The sequence below is a fragment of the Cygnus olor genome, chromosome 1, assembly GCF_009769625.2.
Source record: "Cygnus olor isolate bCygOlo1 chromosome 1, bCygOlo1.pri.v2, whole genome shotgun sequence".
Classification (NCBI taxonomy): Eukaryota; Metazoa; Chordata; class Aves; order Anseriformes; family Anatidae; genus Cygnus; species Cygnus olor.
This window is the reverse complement of record NC_049169.1, coordinates 190,543,666-190,559,407: the sequence shown is the minus strand read 5'-3', so window position 1 is coordinate 190,559,407 and position 15,742 is coordinate 190,543,666. Positions and strand designations below refer to the sequence as shown.

The window sequence follows — 15,742 nt, the reverse complement described above, 5'->3', positions numbered from 1 at the left end:
AAAAAAAGGTTAGCAAACACCTCGGTGCATTTTAAGTGACACTGTATATTTCTGTGCCCTTTTTGTAGAGATTGCACTTCTCATTTGCGAGAAACAGTATGCCTTTATTCCAAGGCTTGAGCGCTTGGACAAGGCTGCTGCTAATCTGACTAAAAATTTATTAGATGTCCTCTTCAGCAGTCTGAGCAGAACACGACAGCTGCTTATTTTTAAAACCCACCTCCTGGAATAGCTGCATTGTATTAAAAACTTCTAGTCAGACAGTTTAATGCCTGTTATCTGTATGTTCAGAGAACACACAGCTGCTACTTGGCCAGCCTATGAACACTGAAGGAACTAGACAAGGTTAAGGACATGCCAGACTTCCTCCCCAACAGTGATACCCAGATGTGGTGATCAGGGTCTAGTCACCCCTAACTAAGAATCTGCACTCACATATGATGTGACCATTTGAATGCCAGTACATACAAAGCTAGGAAGTTTAATCTGTTGAAATCAAGTGGGTTTGTGTTTTTGTACAGGCTTTTCCCACCATGCCGTCTGCACTCCCACACACATCCATGCTCACCTGAGAGCACAGCTTCATCTACCTATATTAAATGCTGGCATCTACCCAGATTCTTCCTATCCGTTCTTGGGTATGCCAAGGAAGCAATTCACCTGCATCACCCTCTAGCAAACACTCCCCAAAACACTACCTTGCAAAATACCTCCACTCTCCTTGCACCAGCAATTGGAGCTGCTGCCAAGGCAATGGATTTACTAGCACTGTGAGGTGAAGAAGCAAAGCATGGCCTGAAGCAAAGCACTGTTAACACAGCGGTATAGTCCTAAAATAGCAGTACAAGCATCACAGTGTAAGATGAAAGTCCAAGATTTAAGCTGGCATGGAGAGTACTAATTGTTCAGCAACAAGCAAGCCAACTTTCTATAACACCACCTGACGATGCTGTCAGAGCGAGAACCAGAGACATCTCTATAAGCAAGTATGGAGCTTGACAGTGTTCACCAAGTGTGATGAATCCCTGAAGAAACTGAAAGCCACAGCTGTACAACGACGAGTTCCCACCTCTTGACTAGATTCTGGCTGCTGTGTATTCAAGAAGCAATGAAGAAAACACTTATTCTCTGAGAACGTTAATATGAACATTTACAACAATATAAGTCTCTGCAAGTGAAGACAGATCAATTTTGAGCTTGAAGGAACTAATCCTTGAAAATCCACCCACATTCCAGCTCGTAGCATGTTATGAAGTCCCCTAGGCAGATACTCCTCCTCTCCTACCTTCATTTGGCACGCAAAGCACACCACCTAACCCCCAGCGGTTGTACTTCACCACCATGCTGCAGCTGCTGCAGCAGGAACGCCCTGCAGCCTTGCCCTAACCACAACAAAAGGTAGAAAATTACTTGCAAGAGCTCTGGGCCTTCTTAGTCCCCACTGAATTCAACAGGGCTTCAAGCAGCAGGTGAGTTGTTTAGAAAGCATAACCACTTCAACTGCTACAAGCACGCTCTTCATCTTGTGCAGTTAAGTGAGGATCTCCAAACATACCAAGAACCTTGGCTCCGTTCCTGTATTTGCACACATGTAATTTACAGCACTGTAAGTGGTCTCAGCTTTTCCTTTTCTACAGAACGCTTTCCAGAGCCAGGTGACAGTGATCCTCTCATACACAAAGATATACAGGAGCCGCCTTTGGAGCGCCGACTTGTCCCACGAGCTGGACCCGGACCGACAGCACTCCTGGGACACAAACCACTTTAATTCCTACAGCAACAGACTACCAGCTTCTGACAGGAATACAAAGATCTTCACAGGATTAAGAAACAAAGAGCAGAGAGACCTCTGCAACTCAAAGCTGCTTTTCTGAAAGTCTTGGTGCCTAATTCCTTTATACAAATACCTTAATTATCTTCTATAGCTATAATCCACTAGAAAGAACACAGAAAAGACTTCAGGCATAATTGTTTTATTTTCAATCTACCAAATCACATTAGAAAGTTGTATCTTTAAAAACAAAGCCTGATTTACACAAACCTACATAAAGCAGGGATCCATGGATTTTAGTTCATCTCTATAAGGACAGACATCGGTAAGATCTGAAAATTTAGTTAAACAAAAGACTTCAAAGATCTATTAACTATATTTAGCAACTGTACAGTCAAAAGCCTTTATTCCAAATTATTTAGCAAATCTAAATAATAAAGGAATCTTGTAGAAAAAAACAGCTGACTTCAAAAACAGAATGTACAAATGCTAAAATAAGCTATCTGTAAATTAAACCTTGCAATTTAGCAGACAATTCTTGTACAATATTACTTGCACAGTTGAGATTATTAAAGTTATCGAAGCAATACTGCACTTGTGTATGCATATGAACAGCTATGCTCATCACTATTGCCATTTCACAGAATCCATATCAACCAAAATCAAATTATATTTTCAGTAAAATAGTGTTTAAAACACTCACTACTATAATTAGTAGTTCAATACTAACTATTATTTCTGTTTAGGCTTTTGTTAGACTTGCTAGTTTCATCTCTTCTGCAGGGTTTAGGTCTGCAATTCTCTTCTGGAAGGTCAAAGGTGCACTATCAAGGAAAGAGGGACTTGCTTCTTTTTGTTCTGTCACACACTGATACGCAGACTGCTCAGCAGACGAGTCACACACATGAACCACACCACTGCAATTAAGAAGTGTGACATCTTGACTGCAAAGCTTAGGGGTTCTGCCAGGAAAGCGGGCTGAGAAAAAGTGTTTTTAACATCAGAACAAGCTATTATGTGAGAATACCAATTTTGTTTCTGATGATACTGTTATCACTGATTTAGCTCAACTATCAAGTATTTCACATTTGTTAAACAGGTTTGGTAACTTAACAAAATTCAAAATGATTACATATTCCAAGTGAAAATATATGACAGCAAGTATTCTAGATCTTCCTATTATACCACCCTTTTTTCTAAAAAAAATTACGAAGTAATTTTAGGTGCTTATTTTGAGACATGTTTTAAGATAAATAGTATGTGGATATACCAGTAACTGTTATATGAACAGGTTTAAAATTAAGACCCTATTCCTTCATCAATTTCTACACAAACTATTTTTGTATTATTATTATTTATCCTAGTCACAATCATTCAAAGCATTTTGTTGTTTTAGCCAAGTGACAAGTAGTTTGACTGTAAAATATGTAAACAATGACTGTATGGTGCAACTCTATGAGACAGATCTCACCACATTATATGTTTTTTCATGTATTCCTTTAGCTTTTCTGTCCTAAAATAAATTTATGACTATATGTATTTATAAATAGAGCTTTCATCATCTGTATCAGAAGCTTAAAAGATGGATGGTCTAAAATATTGTAGGGTGATAACCCCCCTCCGCCTCTGTTTTTTTTAATAATTAATTTAAAAGTACACACATGCACACAGAGACAAGTGGAACCTCCCCAAACCAAATGACATGAACACAATGGCTCAGAGACAAAAGTTACCTAGGTTTTCCCTAAGAATGTAAGAAACATCCTCTAGCCCACTATATTCTCCCCCGCTTTGCCTAATTGCTATAAAAACCCGCTGATATTTCATGCCACCAGTTTTCCATAGCAGGCAACTTCAGCAATTCACTACCCACAACATAACGTGGTACTTTCTTTCAAGGGGCTCCAGTCCTCTCATCATGTCAGTTGCTCTCCTCTGCATCTCCCCTAGTTCTCACCCATCCTTGTTGATATGAGTTCTGTCTGCAGGTCTAGCACCTATGAGACAAGGGCACACCAAAGTTTCATACAGCAGTATGACAATAACCTCCCACTCACCTCTCATCCCTTCCCAAGCGATACTCAACATTTTGCAAGCTTTTTTTTTTTTTTGGCTACAAACACATACTGCATTGATGATTTAAGAGAACTTTTTAGAGAAAAGTTGGACAATTACATTTTCGTTTCCAAACTGCAACTGCTACTTGTGACTTCAGAATCATGTAGCCATGATTTAAATAGTGCCCTTATGTTCTTTCACATCTGTGCTACTACTCACCTAGTACTCTTTCTCTGCTCAGGTTTAGGAGGCTTGTCAGGAATTTCTTAGGCTTGCATTGCATTAGGCCACCTAAAAGAATTTCCTATCACCTGCAAACTCAAGTACCAGGAGTGTGTACCAACATTCTCAGGTCAATTATGAAAATATTGATTAAAATCAGTTCCAGCAACAACCTGTAAAAGCTTCCTTAAGATATCTACATAAGGAAGCATAACAGGATAAAAAAATAAAAAGAAAGAAGAACAGCCTCCCCACACCCTGACTTAAGGTATACTCCTTTACACTCTGAAGTGAATCACTCAAGTGTTAATTCCTTCCTCTGGCACAGGACAGAGAAGTAAAGATGATGATCACAGAGTCTCTAAAGAAAATATTTTTCCCCTTTTCCTAGCATGTTGAAATTAATTCCACATCAGGTCTTTCCAGCCCTATCAGAGTTCTAACAATGACTTTCCAAAACATTTGCTCTTAAATCTGTGGTTAAATATAAGTCCTGGGATTGTCCACAAGTTGTCTTGACTTCACAAATCAGTAGCAAGTGTAAGGAGCAGCACGTACAGGGTACTAACACGCTACTCAGACAACAAGCAGAAGGGAAAAGATAGGACTGCATGTGCAGGTCTTGCAAAGTTGCAAGCGTAGATTGTTTTAAAAAAGTAAGTCACTGCACATTATTCCTGGGTTCTCCTATTACAGAAGTCAAAAAGAACTAAACTATTAGCTTTCTCTTAGCCTCTCAAGTTATTTTGAAAGCCAGGGGCATTAAAGTGCTTTACAGCTTTAGTTTTTAAGGTCGTCACTCTAAGCTTTCCCCTGCTCACCCTCAAATCACAAGAAACAACCATATCTAGTAATTAAGTATATTAACTAAGACGAGATGTCAAATAAGAATGCATCATTTCAAACTACAAGGACGGGGTGTGGGGAGAAACATTTCTTTCAGTCTCCTTTTAAGGAGAGCTATTACCCTTATCTGAGGGTGAAGGTAAGGACAGCTGCTGGACAGGAGACATTTGCACACACCAGCGCAGGGGTGTGGGACACGGCACAGGAACAGCAGATGCACACACAGCTGTTAGTGAGGGAGGCCCCAGGCTATGTAGCATCCTTCGGTGTGGTATCAGCATTTTGATCGGTTAAAATGAGGAAGATTAAAAAGAAAAGAAAAAAGAAAATCAACAACATACTCTAATAATTGACATGGCTATGTTAGAGCATGACTACAGCTTGAGCCCCAGCAGCTCAGAGCACAGGGAGCACCTGGCTGAGCACTGCAGGGAAGTGAGATCAAGAGACTGGCCCCAAAACACTTGGGGGTGAAGCAGGATCCCAGGCTACGTGGGATACAAGCCAAAGAAAGACAGCTCAACGGGTTGCCTGCCCCCTGTAGACATGCATTCCACACAGCTGGTGCAGGACTTCTTCCAAAATGGGATTTAAGCACATGTTCAAATACTGGATCGGTAACACAATATGTCTGCAGACAAAAGACTCAGATGTTAAACAACTTAGTTACCCTAAAACAAGCCACACAACCTGAGCAATCAAGTCTTTGTTTTCAACCTGAACACAAACTGGTATCCTTCTCTCTTACCCATGGCTTACAGGATAAGGACAGCAGCACCCTAACTGAAGAGCAGACCACTGAGTCATTAATGAGGGGGAACACATTACCACTGCTGGTGACACTAAAAAAATGGTAAATAAAATGGAAGGGCACGGTTATATATGCTCACATCCCAGGGCTTCAGTTACAAACTCAGAATAAGGGTAGGTAATAAAGCGCTTAGCAGGGGGGAAGAAGGAATCCCATCACATGACGATTTTAAGAACAAGTCGAACCATTTCTGACAGACAGTTGCCCGAGCACGACTGATCCTGCCTCGGGGCAGTGCATGGACTAAGTAACCTCTGAAGTTCCTTCCAGACAGGCTTTGGAAAACCCAGGAGCTGGCGGGGCAGCTAAACGTAAGGGTGAACCTTTTAATAAAGGTGAAATCCTCTCATAGGCTCTTCTGTTGAGGAGCAGAGGCTTTGAGTCAGGGCAACCCCTATACAAGTTTAACTCCAATTCATATTGTTTGGACTTGTTTAAATTTCAGTTCAAAATATAGTTATAAAAGTGTCTTACAGCAAATCTACAAGTATCCAGCTTTCAGAACAGTGTTAAGTTCATATTCAGAAAGGCTTTAACAGAACTTAAAACCATCAGCTAAAGGGCAACAGACCAGCAAGCCTAATTTGTTATGGAGCACTTCCAAAGGCACCAGTTAAAACACCAGTATTTCTAGGCTAATCTGACTTTGAAAAGAAATAAAAATTAGCAAGTTTGTGGCTATTAACTCACCTCAAATCTACCAAAATAACTTGTTAGGTGCCTTGACTGTATGAGTTCATACTAGAGGGAAATCTGATGCTTCCTAAATCACTAGCTCTTGACTGACATGAGAGACTGTCTACCACATGACACTGTACAAATAAATACCACTTTGGTGAGGTGAAATCTAGCATTTCGATGGAAACATTTTGTACCTTCCTACAGTTCAGAAACATGCCCTGTTAAGGAACTGGAGCAGTAAAATATCAAGTTGCAGCCACTGTACACTGTTAGAACAAACAAGTGAATTACAGGTGTCTGCTCAACCTTCAGTCAGTACAAAGCACAGAACGGGAGCTGGGCAAGCAGAATTACATATTATCTAAATTAGAGTAAAAACTTGCAGATTTAGGAGGGTTTTTTTGTGGAGAATTATTGTGTTTTTTTTTTTTTAAATACATAAATGAAGGCAAGTTTCATCTCATTTATTGTCAGTATCATGCTATGAAGACATCCACCTTTTTCCCTGAGGTTACTGTATCCTACAAAGCTTTCAAGAAACAAACAGAGAAGATGATCAGGGCTGCCACAGGAGGGATTAGAATCCTTTTTGGTCCTTTAGGGAAGGGGCAAAAAGATCTCAACATGTGGCTGATCAACATTCTTTCTCGAAGAATCAGACCTGCTGTTTCCTTCTACTGTGATCCCATCCAACCTGAAAAACAGGGAGAAGTGCCAGGGGAAGGAATCCAGGAAAGGTAATGGAAATATAATACAGTTCTTGAAAGGAGACCAGAGAACTGTGAAAAAACACAGGAGCAGGGTTAACTGCTGGGCAGGACAACAGTTACGGCAGTGAAGACCTCCTCTAACAGGGACCAAAACCATTGTAAAGTCTGTAATGGTTGACAGTGCCAGCTGGTACATGCATAGGCTACATGGGAGTGAACATTAGAAAGTTTGGAAGAATTGAAGTCCATTCAACAGCAGCACCACAGCTGCCTACTCAGACTTCCAGTTCATCTCAAGCATGGACTTCATAAAGTATTTTACAGCAAGTCTTTGAGCTCAAACTGTTTCACTCCTACAAATGGAGAACAGTTTTCCTCAAGCTTCTACAGAGATGGCGAGTCAGTTAACATCCCTAGAGCCAGCTCCCTCAGAAGCTGAAATGGAATTGCTGGTGCCTCAGACCAGTGTTTGAGGTAGATAAGGTAAAACCAGGCCTAAGGTTATATTTGCCCAGTTAAGAGCAAACAGATCCGTGTTTGCCTGTCCAGTGCTCCAAGCCGACCAGATACCAGTCCCAAAGAAGTTGTTACTGCAATGCTTGCACACACTGCCTTGCAGCAGCTTTTCATTTACAGAGGTACTTCATTAACACAGCTTCCAAACCAGGATTGTCTCCCAGCCTATGAGCTCAGGGCAGCTGAAGACACCTTTGCACATTGACCTGTCTGCAGACAGGTCATCACCAGAAGTACAAACCTTCTTGGAAGCCATCAGAAGAGCAGAACAAATACTAACAGTAGAAATTGGTACCAATCAGTCAAGTAAGTTTATGTGACAAGAGACACGAGACAACAACCATCAGGACTCCCAAGTCAATGCTGATATCCCATCCTGAAGCACCTCCAGACTTTCTGAAAGTTAATAATTAAAAAAAAGTGCTACCACCTTAAAATTATTTAATTTATGTCTACCTGGGAGATATAATACATCCAGGAAGGTCTGAAAGAAACCAAGCCAAAAATCTATTAGTGTTATTATTACCAGTTCAAGAGTTTGCACATGTAAGGTAGGATGGTGGGAGGGAATCCTCCCATTTTAATATAAGAGGGAAAAAAAAAAAAAAAGAAAAACTGCTCTAGGGCTTTTTTGGCAAAGTTTCTTTAAAATGTAAAAGGATAAATACCTCACACCATGGGGATTATGAATTCTCTCCACTGCAGTAGTCTGAATTTCAAGCTTAACATCATCCTCTTGCCAGCCTGCTTTGTCCCATGCCACAGCCCAGCTGGCAGGCTCAGAGAGCACCTCCCTGCCACCCTCCAGCCCCAGCTGCAAGGAGCCCTGCCAAGGCAGGCAGCTCACCGTGAGCACTGGCCTCAAAGCCAAGGCACTCTCCCTGCTTGCTGCTGGAGAACAAGGTAGCTCAAGTATCAAGCATTAGATCTTACCAACAGCTAGTCATTTTATCCTCCTATGAGAGCTAATAAGCTTTGGAAGAATTGAGTAACAGAAAAATAGAGCAAAGCATATAAAGATAGGCTTTTACTTTAATAGCACCATGGTAAGAGATTATACAAACGCTGCACTGATTTTTATTATTTAGTAATCAGAGGCACTTCCAACTGCTTCTAAGTAGCACAGGAAAACCGAGAGGTGAAATTGCACTTTCATCATTTTCCTGGGTGAATACTCAGTTTTAAAGCAAAAAGCAAATTAATTTCCTTCTGAAGATGATGTAAAGCGTACCAAATCATCAAGATAGCTTACTTCATAAAAGTGTCCAGGAGATAGAAGATATAAACGAAGACACAACAAGGCATACCTTGTTTTTAGAAGTTCACAACACTACCGTTCCAAATTTTCTTCTCAGTCCTTCTAATTATTTCTTGCATCTTTCACTTCACTTTTTCATTTTATCTTCATTACTGCTACTCAAGAAGTTCCATATTTTTATTATTTCACCCCATTTGTTTCAAGTTATGTCCCACTAAAACAGCATAGAACACTACCTGCAGAATTCATTCAAGCAGTGCAAACATCAAGGAAATTTTTAGTTTGAGGTGGACTTACTCTACATAGGCCAAATTTGAAAATAAGTTAAGATTTAACCAACTGAAATCTAGTGTAAAGAAATGCAGATCTCATGGAAGTCTTCTGACAAGTTAATCAGTAGGTTTTTATCACTAGGCCAGAAAATTAAGCCCTCTATATTCAACCCAGATTAACGCAAATGACGTTTTAATTTATAAGTAACCAATAATTAAAAATAAAAAATAAGAAAAAAACAATACATTTGTCCTCATAGTCCATCTTGTCCTTCCAGGTTTAAAGCTGTACTCTGTGAAGTTTCAGAAGTTTAATACGGTTCAGCCAGCCAGAAAGTAGTCAGTTCAATGCTGAAATAGGGCTATGAACCTAAAAATAAGGATTCTCTTTTATTTCTCTTCACACCCCCAAAAGAACAAATTAAAGACTAGTTCAAATAATTTGTTTGCTTACATTGTATATCTGGTAACACTTCATCTCAAGCCAAAATTTGATACTATGGCCTGGAACTGATAAGCTGATATGAACACCACCACCAGTGTTTCACACTTAAGGCTTGTTACCCATCAGCGTACTGCACCTACTTCATTTATTTATATGCTTAACATGTAGCTGTTAAGTGTTATCAGAAGGATTAAGAGAACATAAGATAGTACCAGAAAGCTTGAGAGCTTGAGCTACCCCAGGTAGATTGTTGCTATTCAGACACTGTGAACAAAACACTGCTGTCTTCAACTACCTGAGGGGAGCACACAGAAGCCAGATTCTTCTTAAAGGTCCATGGTGAGAGGACAAGAGGCAAGAGACGAAAGTTGCAAGAAGGAAAATTCCAATTAGATACTAGGAAAAAGTTTCACAATTAGGTTAATCAAATACCATAACAAGTTACCTGAAGAGACTGGAAGTCTTCATCCTTAGAGATATGCAAAACTCAACTGGACAAACCCTGAGCAAACTGATGTAAGTTGGCCCTGCTTTGAGCAGCAGGTTGGACCAGGTGACTTCCACAGGTCCCTTCCAACAAAGAATTACTCTGATTTTGCAACACTTGCCCAATACCCGCTTCACTGATCAGCTGATCAAGAAGAATATGAAGGGGGCAAAAAAATGCAGCCCCTGATTTAATCTGAAGTAGCATGCAGGACCTTGCTCAAAACTCGTACAGCTGAAGAGCCTCTCTAGCAGGAATAAACAATCAAAATCCCTAGGTGCAACAAGTGCCAGTAACTCCATCACAACTGCACTCAGCTTCAGAAGAAGATAGTAAAATACAAGTGAGGATGCTTGAAAGGAGATGCACACTTGTCAGTAAAATAGGACCAAATACTTACAGGTGGCATGGAAGGAACAGACATACCATATTGACATACTAGGTGGTAAGAAATGCTTGAAAGAGCAAGAGAAAAACAGGCAAAACTAGGAGTCTGCTAGGACCAAGAAGGCAGACTTCATAAAGCTGTGATGACCAGGTGCTCAAATGATCGTGCCAGTGAAAGACTGTTAATTTGCCAAAGACAAAAAATGCACAGAAAAAAGTTATTTCTCCTTCTTCAAAACACGTGAAGAAGAATAATGTATAGAGACAAGAAATGACCTAAGTACAGAAGGAACGTCTGGATAAAACACAGAACAACATTTTTTTTTTTTTATATACTTCCGTTTCTCCTTTCTACTCCTTGCAGACACTGAAGCTCTCCTCTTGGGAACTCCCATGGTCTGTCTCAAGTGGGAAGAAGTGGAAGAAATCTTAGAATAAAGAGAGGGGGGATCAAAAATCAAGGTACTGGGACATGGTATCCAGTTTTGATGTGTCTGCAGTGCCCCAAACCAGTAAGTGACACACAACTGCTCACTTGAAACAGTTGAACGTATGCATTTTGATACCAAAGAGCAGGAGAGTAGCAAGCATGATGCCAATTTTAAGGGAACTAAGGGAAGATTTCAACACTGAGCCTGTAAGCTTTATGTCTCTATTAAGCAAGTTAAGAGAAAAGGGGAGCACTGAACGAGCTTTAAATAAATGTGGAAGAGACAAAGCAATGTTCTCAAAGAGAAACACTGCCTCACAAATCTAGTTGAATTCTCTAAATGAGGCAACAGGCACAGGAGTCACGCAGCTGATGCTGTCAGTAAGGATATCCAGAAGTCTTGTAACAAAGACAAAGTCATTTGACATATATAGGCTTTCAAGGAAGTTAACCAGCTACGTGAGGGGAAAAAGAGTCCTTTCATGGCCAGTAACTGGTAAGGATAGTAAGCATCAAGTAAGAAGAACAGTCAGCTCTTACTCAGTGAAAAATGCTGACCAGTGCTGTTTCACAGAGATGAAATGACCTGCAAGTTAGCTCACAGAATTAAGTTGATCCTTGTTATTACTTCTGCAAACATCTGCAGAAGGACTTTATAAGACTGAGTGAACAGACAAACTTGCAGATTAAACTCTGTAGACATGATACAAATGTGAAAACAATATGAACTGACAAACTCTAAGCTCATTACTAATGAGGAAGTAAGATACTGGGCTAACACTATATAGTTTCACGACCTTGTGAAAAGGAAGTAGACACAAAATAGTTCATGACTGTAGGAAACTGCAAGTGCATTCACACCTGACTCCTCTGTGAGGCTTTGCTCTGCCTCCCATTCTTCTACACTCAACTGGCTACTTCAGAGGAAGAAAGGGTCTGGACACGTCCTCTTTTAGTTCCATTTATTATTAAGGATGTACGGCAGCTAAACAGACTGTACGATTTACAACCTGAAACACTGCAAATTGTAAATTCTTGGGTGCAACACGTTGTGGGAAAGTTAATGGTACAACCCTGGAACAGTACTGGGCAACCACATAGGGTAGAGCATGTTGAGTTCTGTGCAGACTCATTCAGACTTTACTCCAGAAATGGTCGCTAATGCACCTATTCCCTTAACTATATGCTCGCTGATGTGGGCATGAGTAGTTATGCAGCACAGACTAATCAGGTCCAATAGTTTAACTTGTTCCCCAGCCAAATTTTATTAGCAGCACAGATCCAGCCCTGTCTACTAACCTTATTTTTAATACTCTAACACTCTGCGGATAGTTGGTTTTGGCTACAGTTCTCCCTCTTCATGCAGCACTCTTTGCAGCATCCGTGACAAGTGATTGTGGCAGAGATAGGATGTGCACTCCACAGAGCCTAACCTGTTTTTGCCTGAGGGCACAAGCAAGAAGAGGCTTGCTTTCCATCACAGTCACAAGTGAGCCTTGGGCATAGCCATATTCCCTCCCTTACCTAGATACCTGGAGAAGAAATACTTTTTAGTCCTAGCTCTAGCATGAGCGATGTTGCCTAAATAGATAAGCTCTCCCCCGAGAATCTCCTGCCCCACATTCCTTCTTCTAACAGGTATGGTCTTTGTTGCATGTGGAGGTCAGCAATTCTCTCCCAGCTTAGCCAGCTGTCAGCCTCTTCCAATATAACCCAAAAGAAACTTGCAAGGACTCTTGAGTAGGCAAACCTGCAAAGAGGCATGATCTCCCCTGCTGGAATACTAGGCTGGAAAGAATTTTAATCGTAACAAGCACAACCATCCTCACAGGGTCAGGGTGTTGAACTCGCTACTACCACCCACCTACTGCACAGTAATTTTTCATCATCTTTCTTAAACTGTTTGCTAGTTGTTAAATCTTTGCTTACCTGAATGAAAGCAGCACCCTCTACTGCTGTCTTCAGGTCTGTGCAGATGCTGATGAGAGCCAACTGCTTCTCTGCACTCAAAGATCCTTTCAGGAATCCTGATTCCTCCAGCTCTTTCATTTGTTTCCTGACAGAAACAAGACACATATAAGTACTTGATCTTTAAGTACATTTTTAAGCCACCTTTACTTTTCTTGTTTTTTAAATAAAAGCTTCTTAACAACCCAGTGATATGAACACTATATATGCCACAGCAAATATTTATACTCAAGAATATAAAGGTTAGTTTCGGTCATTTCTCCCTGCTGAGGTTTTTCTTCTCTTCAGCCATGGGCAGCTGCAAGATTTATTCCTAGTCCCAAATTTGTCACCGCCTCAAGCCTGTTTTCACTAGTGCAGAATCAGCAAGAGTTTTTCTACTTATATTTAATGGGAATAGAGATACCATTAATTTAGTTCCTCTAGTATTACAAACAACAGCTCTTGTTGACACCTCCGTAGGATCAGTTTAACTGTATTAAAAATAAATAAATACATCTCATACTGCCAGGAGTCATTCCTAAAAAAATACATTCCCCTAGCACAGATAATGACTACAGAGCAAATGTCTGAAAATTCCTGTAGTTATTAAACTAAGCGGCCAGAGTTTGAACTGAACTTTCAAGTACACGACTGCTGGGGTTGGACACGCCACCTGAGAAAAGTGCCTCCACAGCTTAAAACCCTCAAAAGTCAAGAGCAAGCCTCAAAATTGTATAAGTAATTGAGAGGTGTAATTTCCACAGAAATTAAGTGGGATTAAAGCACCTCATCACAATCAACCTGAAGCTATTTAATGTAGCCGTTATTACAGTTAAATCTGTTGGTTACCTCAAGTCAGAACTCCTCTAAAGCCTCTGTTTATTATTCAGCAAAAATTGCTCATCCTGAAGAGGAGGAAATTGAGCTAATGATTAGCAGTGGGAGAAAAAATAATCCTTTGTTTTCCCTAACAAACAAGTTCCGAAACTTTGGCTTCTTTTTGAATGCCTCCTTAGACAGCAAGTAAATTGCACTTGGCACCCAACTGGAGGGTGAAAAAGACACAGCAAACAGAGAAGCTCTACAGCCTGGAAAGAAAAAGTGTATTTTTGTGTTACACGAATCACACAGCTGAATATTGAAACAACCAGGGGATCCATCATGCTTTTTCTAAGTGACTGCAGCACAGACATGACAGTCTTCACAAGGGGCTCTCTGGGACAGCGCATGTTAAATGTGTAGAAGATATTTATATAGACCAAGATGACCTCTGTATCCAGCCACAACCCAGTCCTTAGTAAGCCTGCCCAGGTGCCCCCTCATACCCAAACAGTACCACTGGATTTGTTTTTGCATCTAAAGACCTCAGAAGAGATGGGGCCCCCTGAGTCCATCAATATTTTTCCAAGCAGCACTTCAAATTAAGGGAAAGGGATGTAGGTTGCCCTGCCTCTCTTCTTCTTCTCTATGCTCTTCAGGCTGCCAGCTGAGCAGTGTGGGATAACACACCCACACTTCGTCAGGCCATCCCTTTATTTAGAGCTCTTTCCTGTCAACAAGTCTTGAGCCCACAGATCTAATATTAAGCTTCCTCCTCCAGATTTCTTAAAGAGACTGAGGGGGATTCATCTCACCCACCCTGTCAGCATGTACATCTGAGGCAATCACCTTCAGCTCTCGTTTTAGAGAGGGGAGAACAAAGTGTTTCGGGTACATTTGCCTGATCTTTTTTTAGGCACCCAAATATGCAATCTTTCACATCTTATGATAGAAGCAGCTATTTTCGCTCATGGAGAAATAGGTAGAATGAGCCATTTAGACCACAGTATTCTGAAGCTACCAAAGATAAAAGTTTTCAGAGATTTATTTAAAGACAACCCAGTTCCTACTGAGCTGTACAGAAGGAAGTCAAATCTCAGAGATTCAATGGGCCTTCAGACCTTCAGCTTGAAATGGCTCACTAAATCAACCATGGGCTTCCACAGAATCAGAATTTTACTTCAGCAACTGTGTAGCTGGATTGTGTCCAAGAAAATACAAGTATAGGCTCTAGTAGTTCCATCATGGCTTTATTAAGAGGTCATAACCACCTGCTGCCCTGCAAGTTACTTTGATGCCCTCCCTCCCACTGAAGGTAGTGTAAAGGCGAGTATTTGTTTCCCAGCAGACAATCCAGATTCCTAATGCATCTCTCCAACACCACCCCAGAGCTGCAACACCTTACCACGAAAATCTGGGTAAGGAGCACGCTGCAGCAGTCACAAGTGTATAGACCAGTTCTGCTCCTGGTTTAGCACAAGAGCCAGAAGAGGCAAATACCTTCTAATCTCCATGGACTTTGCACCTTCAATCAAAGTATTTCCTATAATTTGGGAGTAGGCAAGATGTCAACTGAAATTCTATGTGAAGTTGGTAAAGTTTAACACTGTACCTTCCAAAACAGAATACGCACCCATATTTTAATGTGTGCAGAATAAACACATTTCAACTTTCAAACACACACAAGAAAAACAAGCTATAAAACACACGCAGCTAACTCCTACAAGTATTAGCTTTCTCCTTTTCAAGGAAATCCTTCAATACTTAACTCCAGATAATCTTCTCTGTGGTGCAAGTTCTGATATTTTATTTTTGTAACAGCTGATCATTGACAATGTTTTTTTTAAACTGTTTTAGGCAGAGCACGCTTCAGTAAACAGCTAGGCATGGAATTCTGTTTACATTGGACGACACCTTTGAAAAGGTTCGTTCTTAGCTAGAAAATGAAGCCAGGACTTATGCACTTTTCAGGCACTGCCCAGGTCTGTCATGTTTGCTGTTCTGGAGTCCTTTGGATTTTAAACCAATATTAACGTTTCTATCAGTCTGTGTAGTTCAAAATTGATGCAGAGTTCTATC

General features: G+C 40.6%; 1 protein-coding gene across 1 annotated transcript in view; it reads right to left on the bottom strand.

Annotated features, from left to right (window-relative positions):
* Positions 1–15,742, bottom strand: part of CRYL1 (crystallin lambda 1) — a 59,484-nt gene that overhangs the window by 34,562 nt on the left and 9,180 nt on the right. Inside the window, exon 3 of the mRNA XM_040544034.1 lies at positions 12,824–12,950. Coding sequence (XP_040399968.1) covers positions 12,824–12,950 — 127 coding nt within the window. The remainder of the gene's footprint in view (positions 1–12,823; positions 12,951–15,742) is intronic.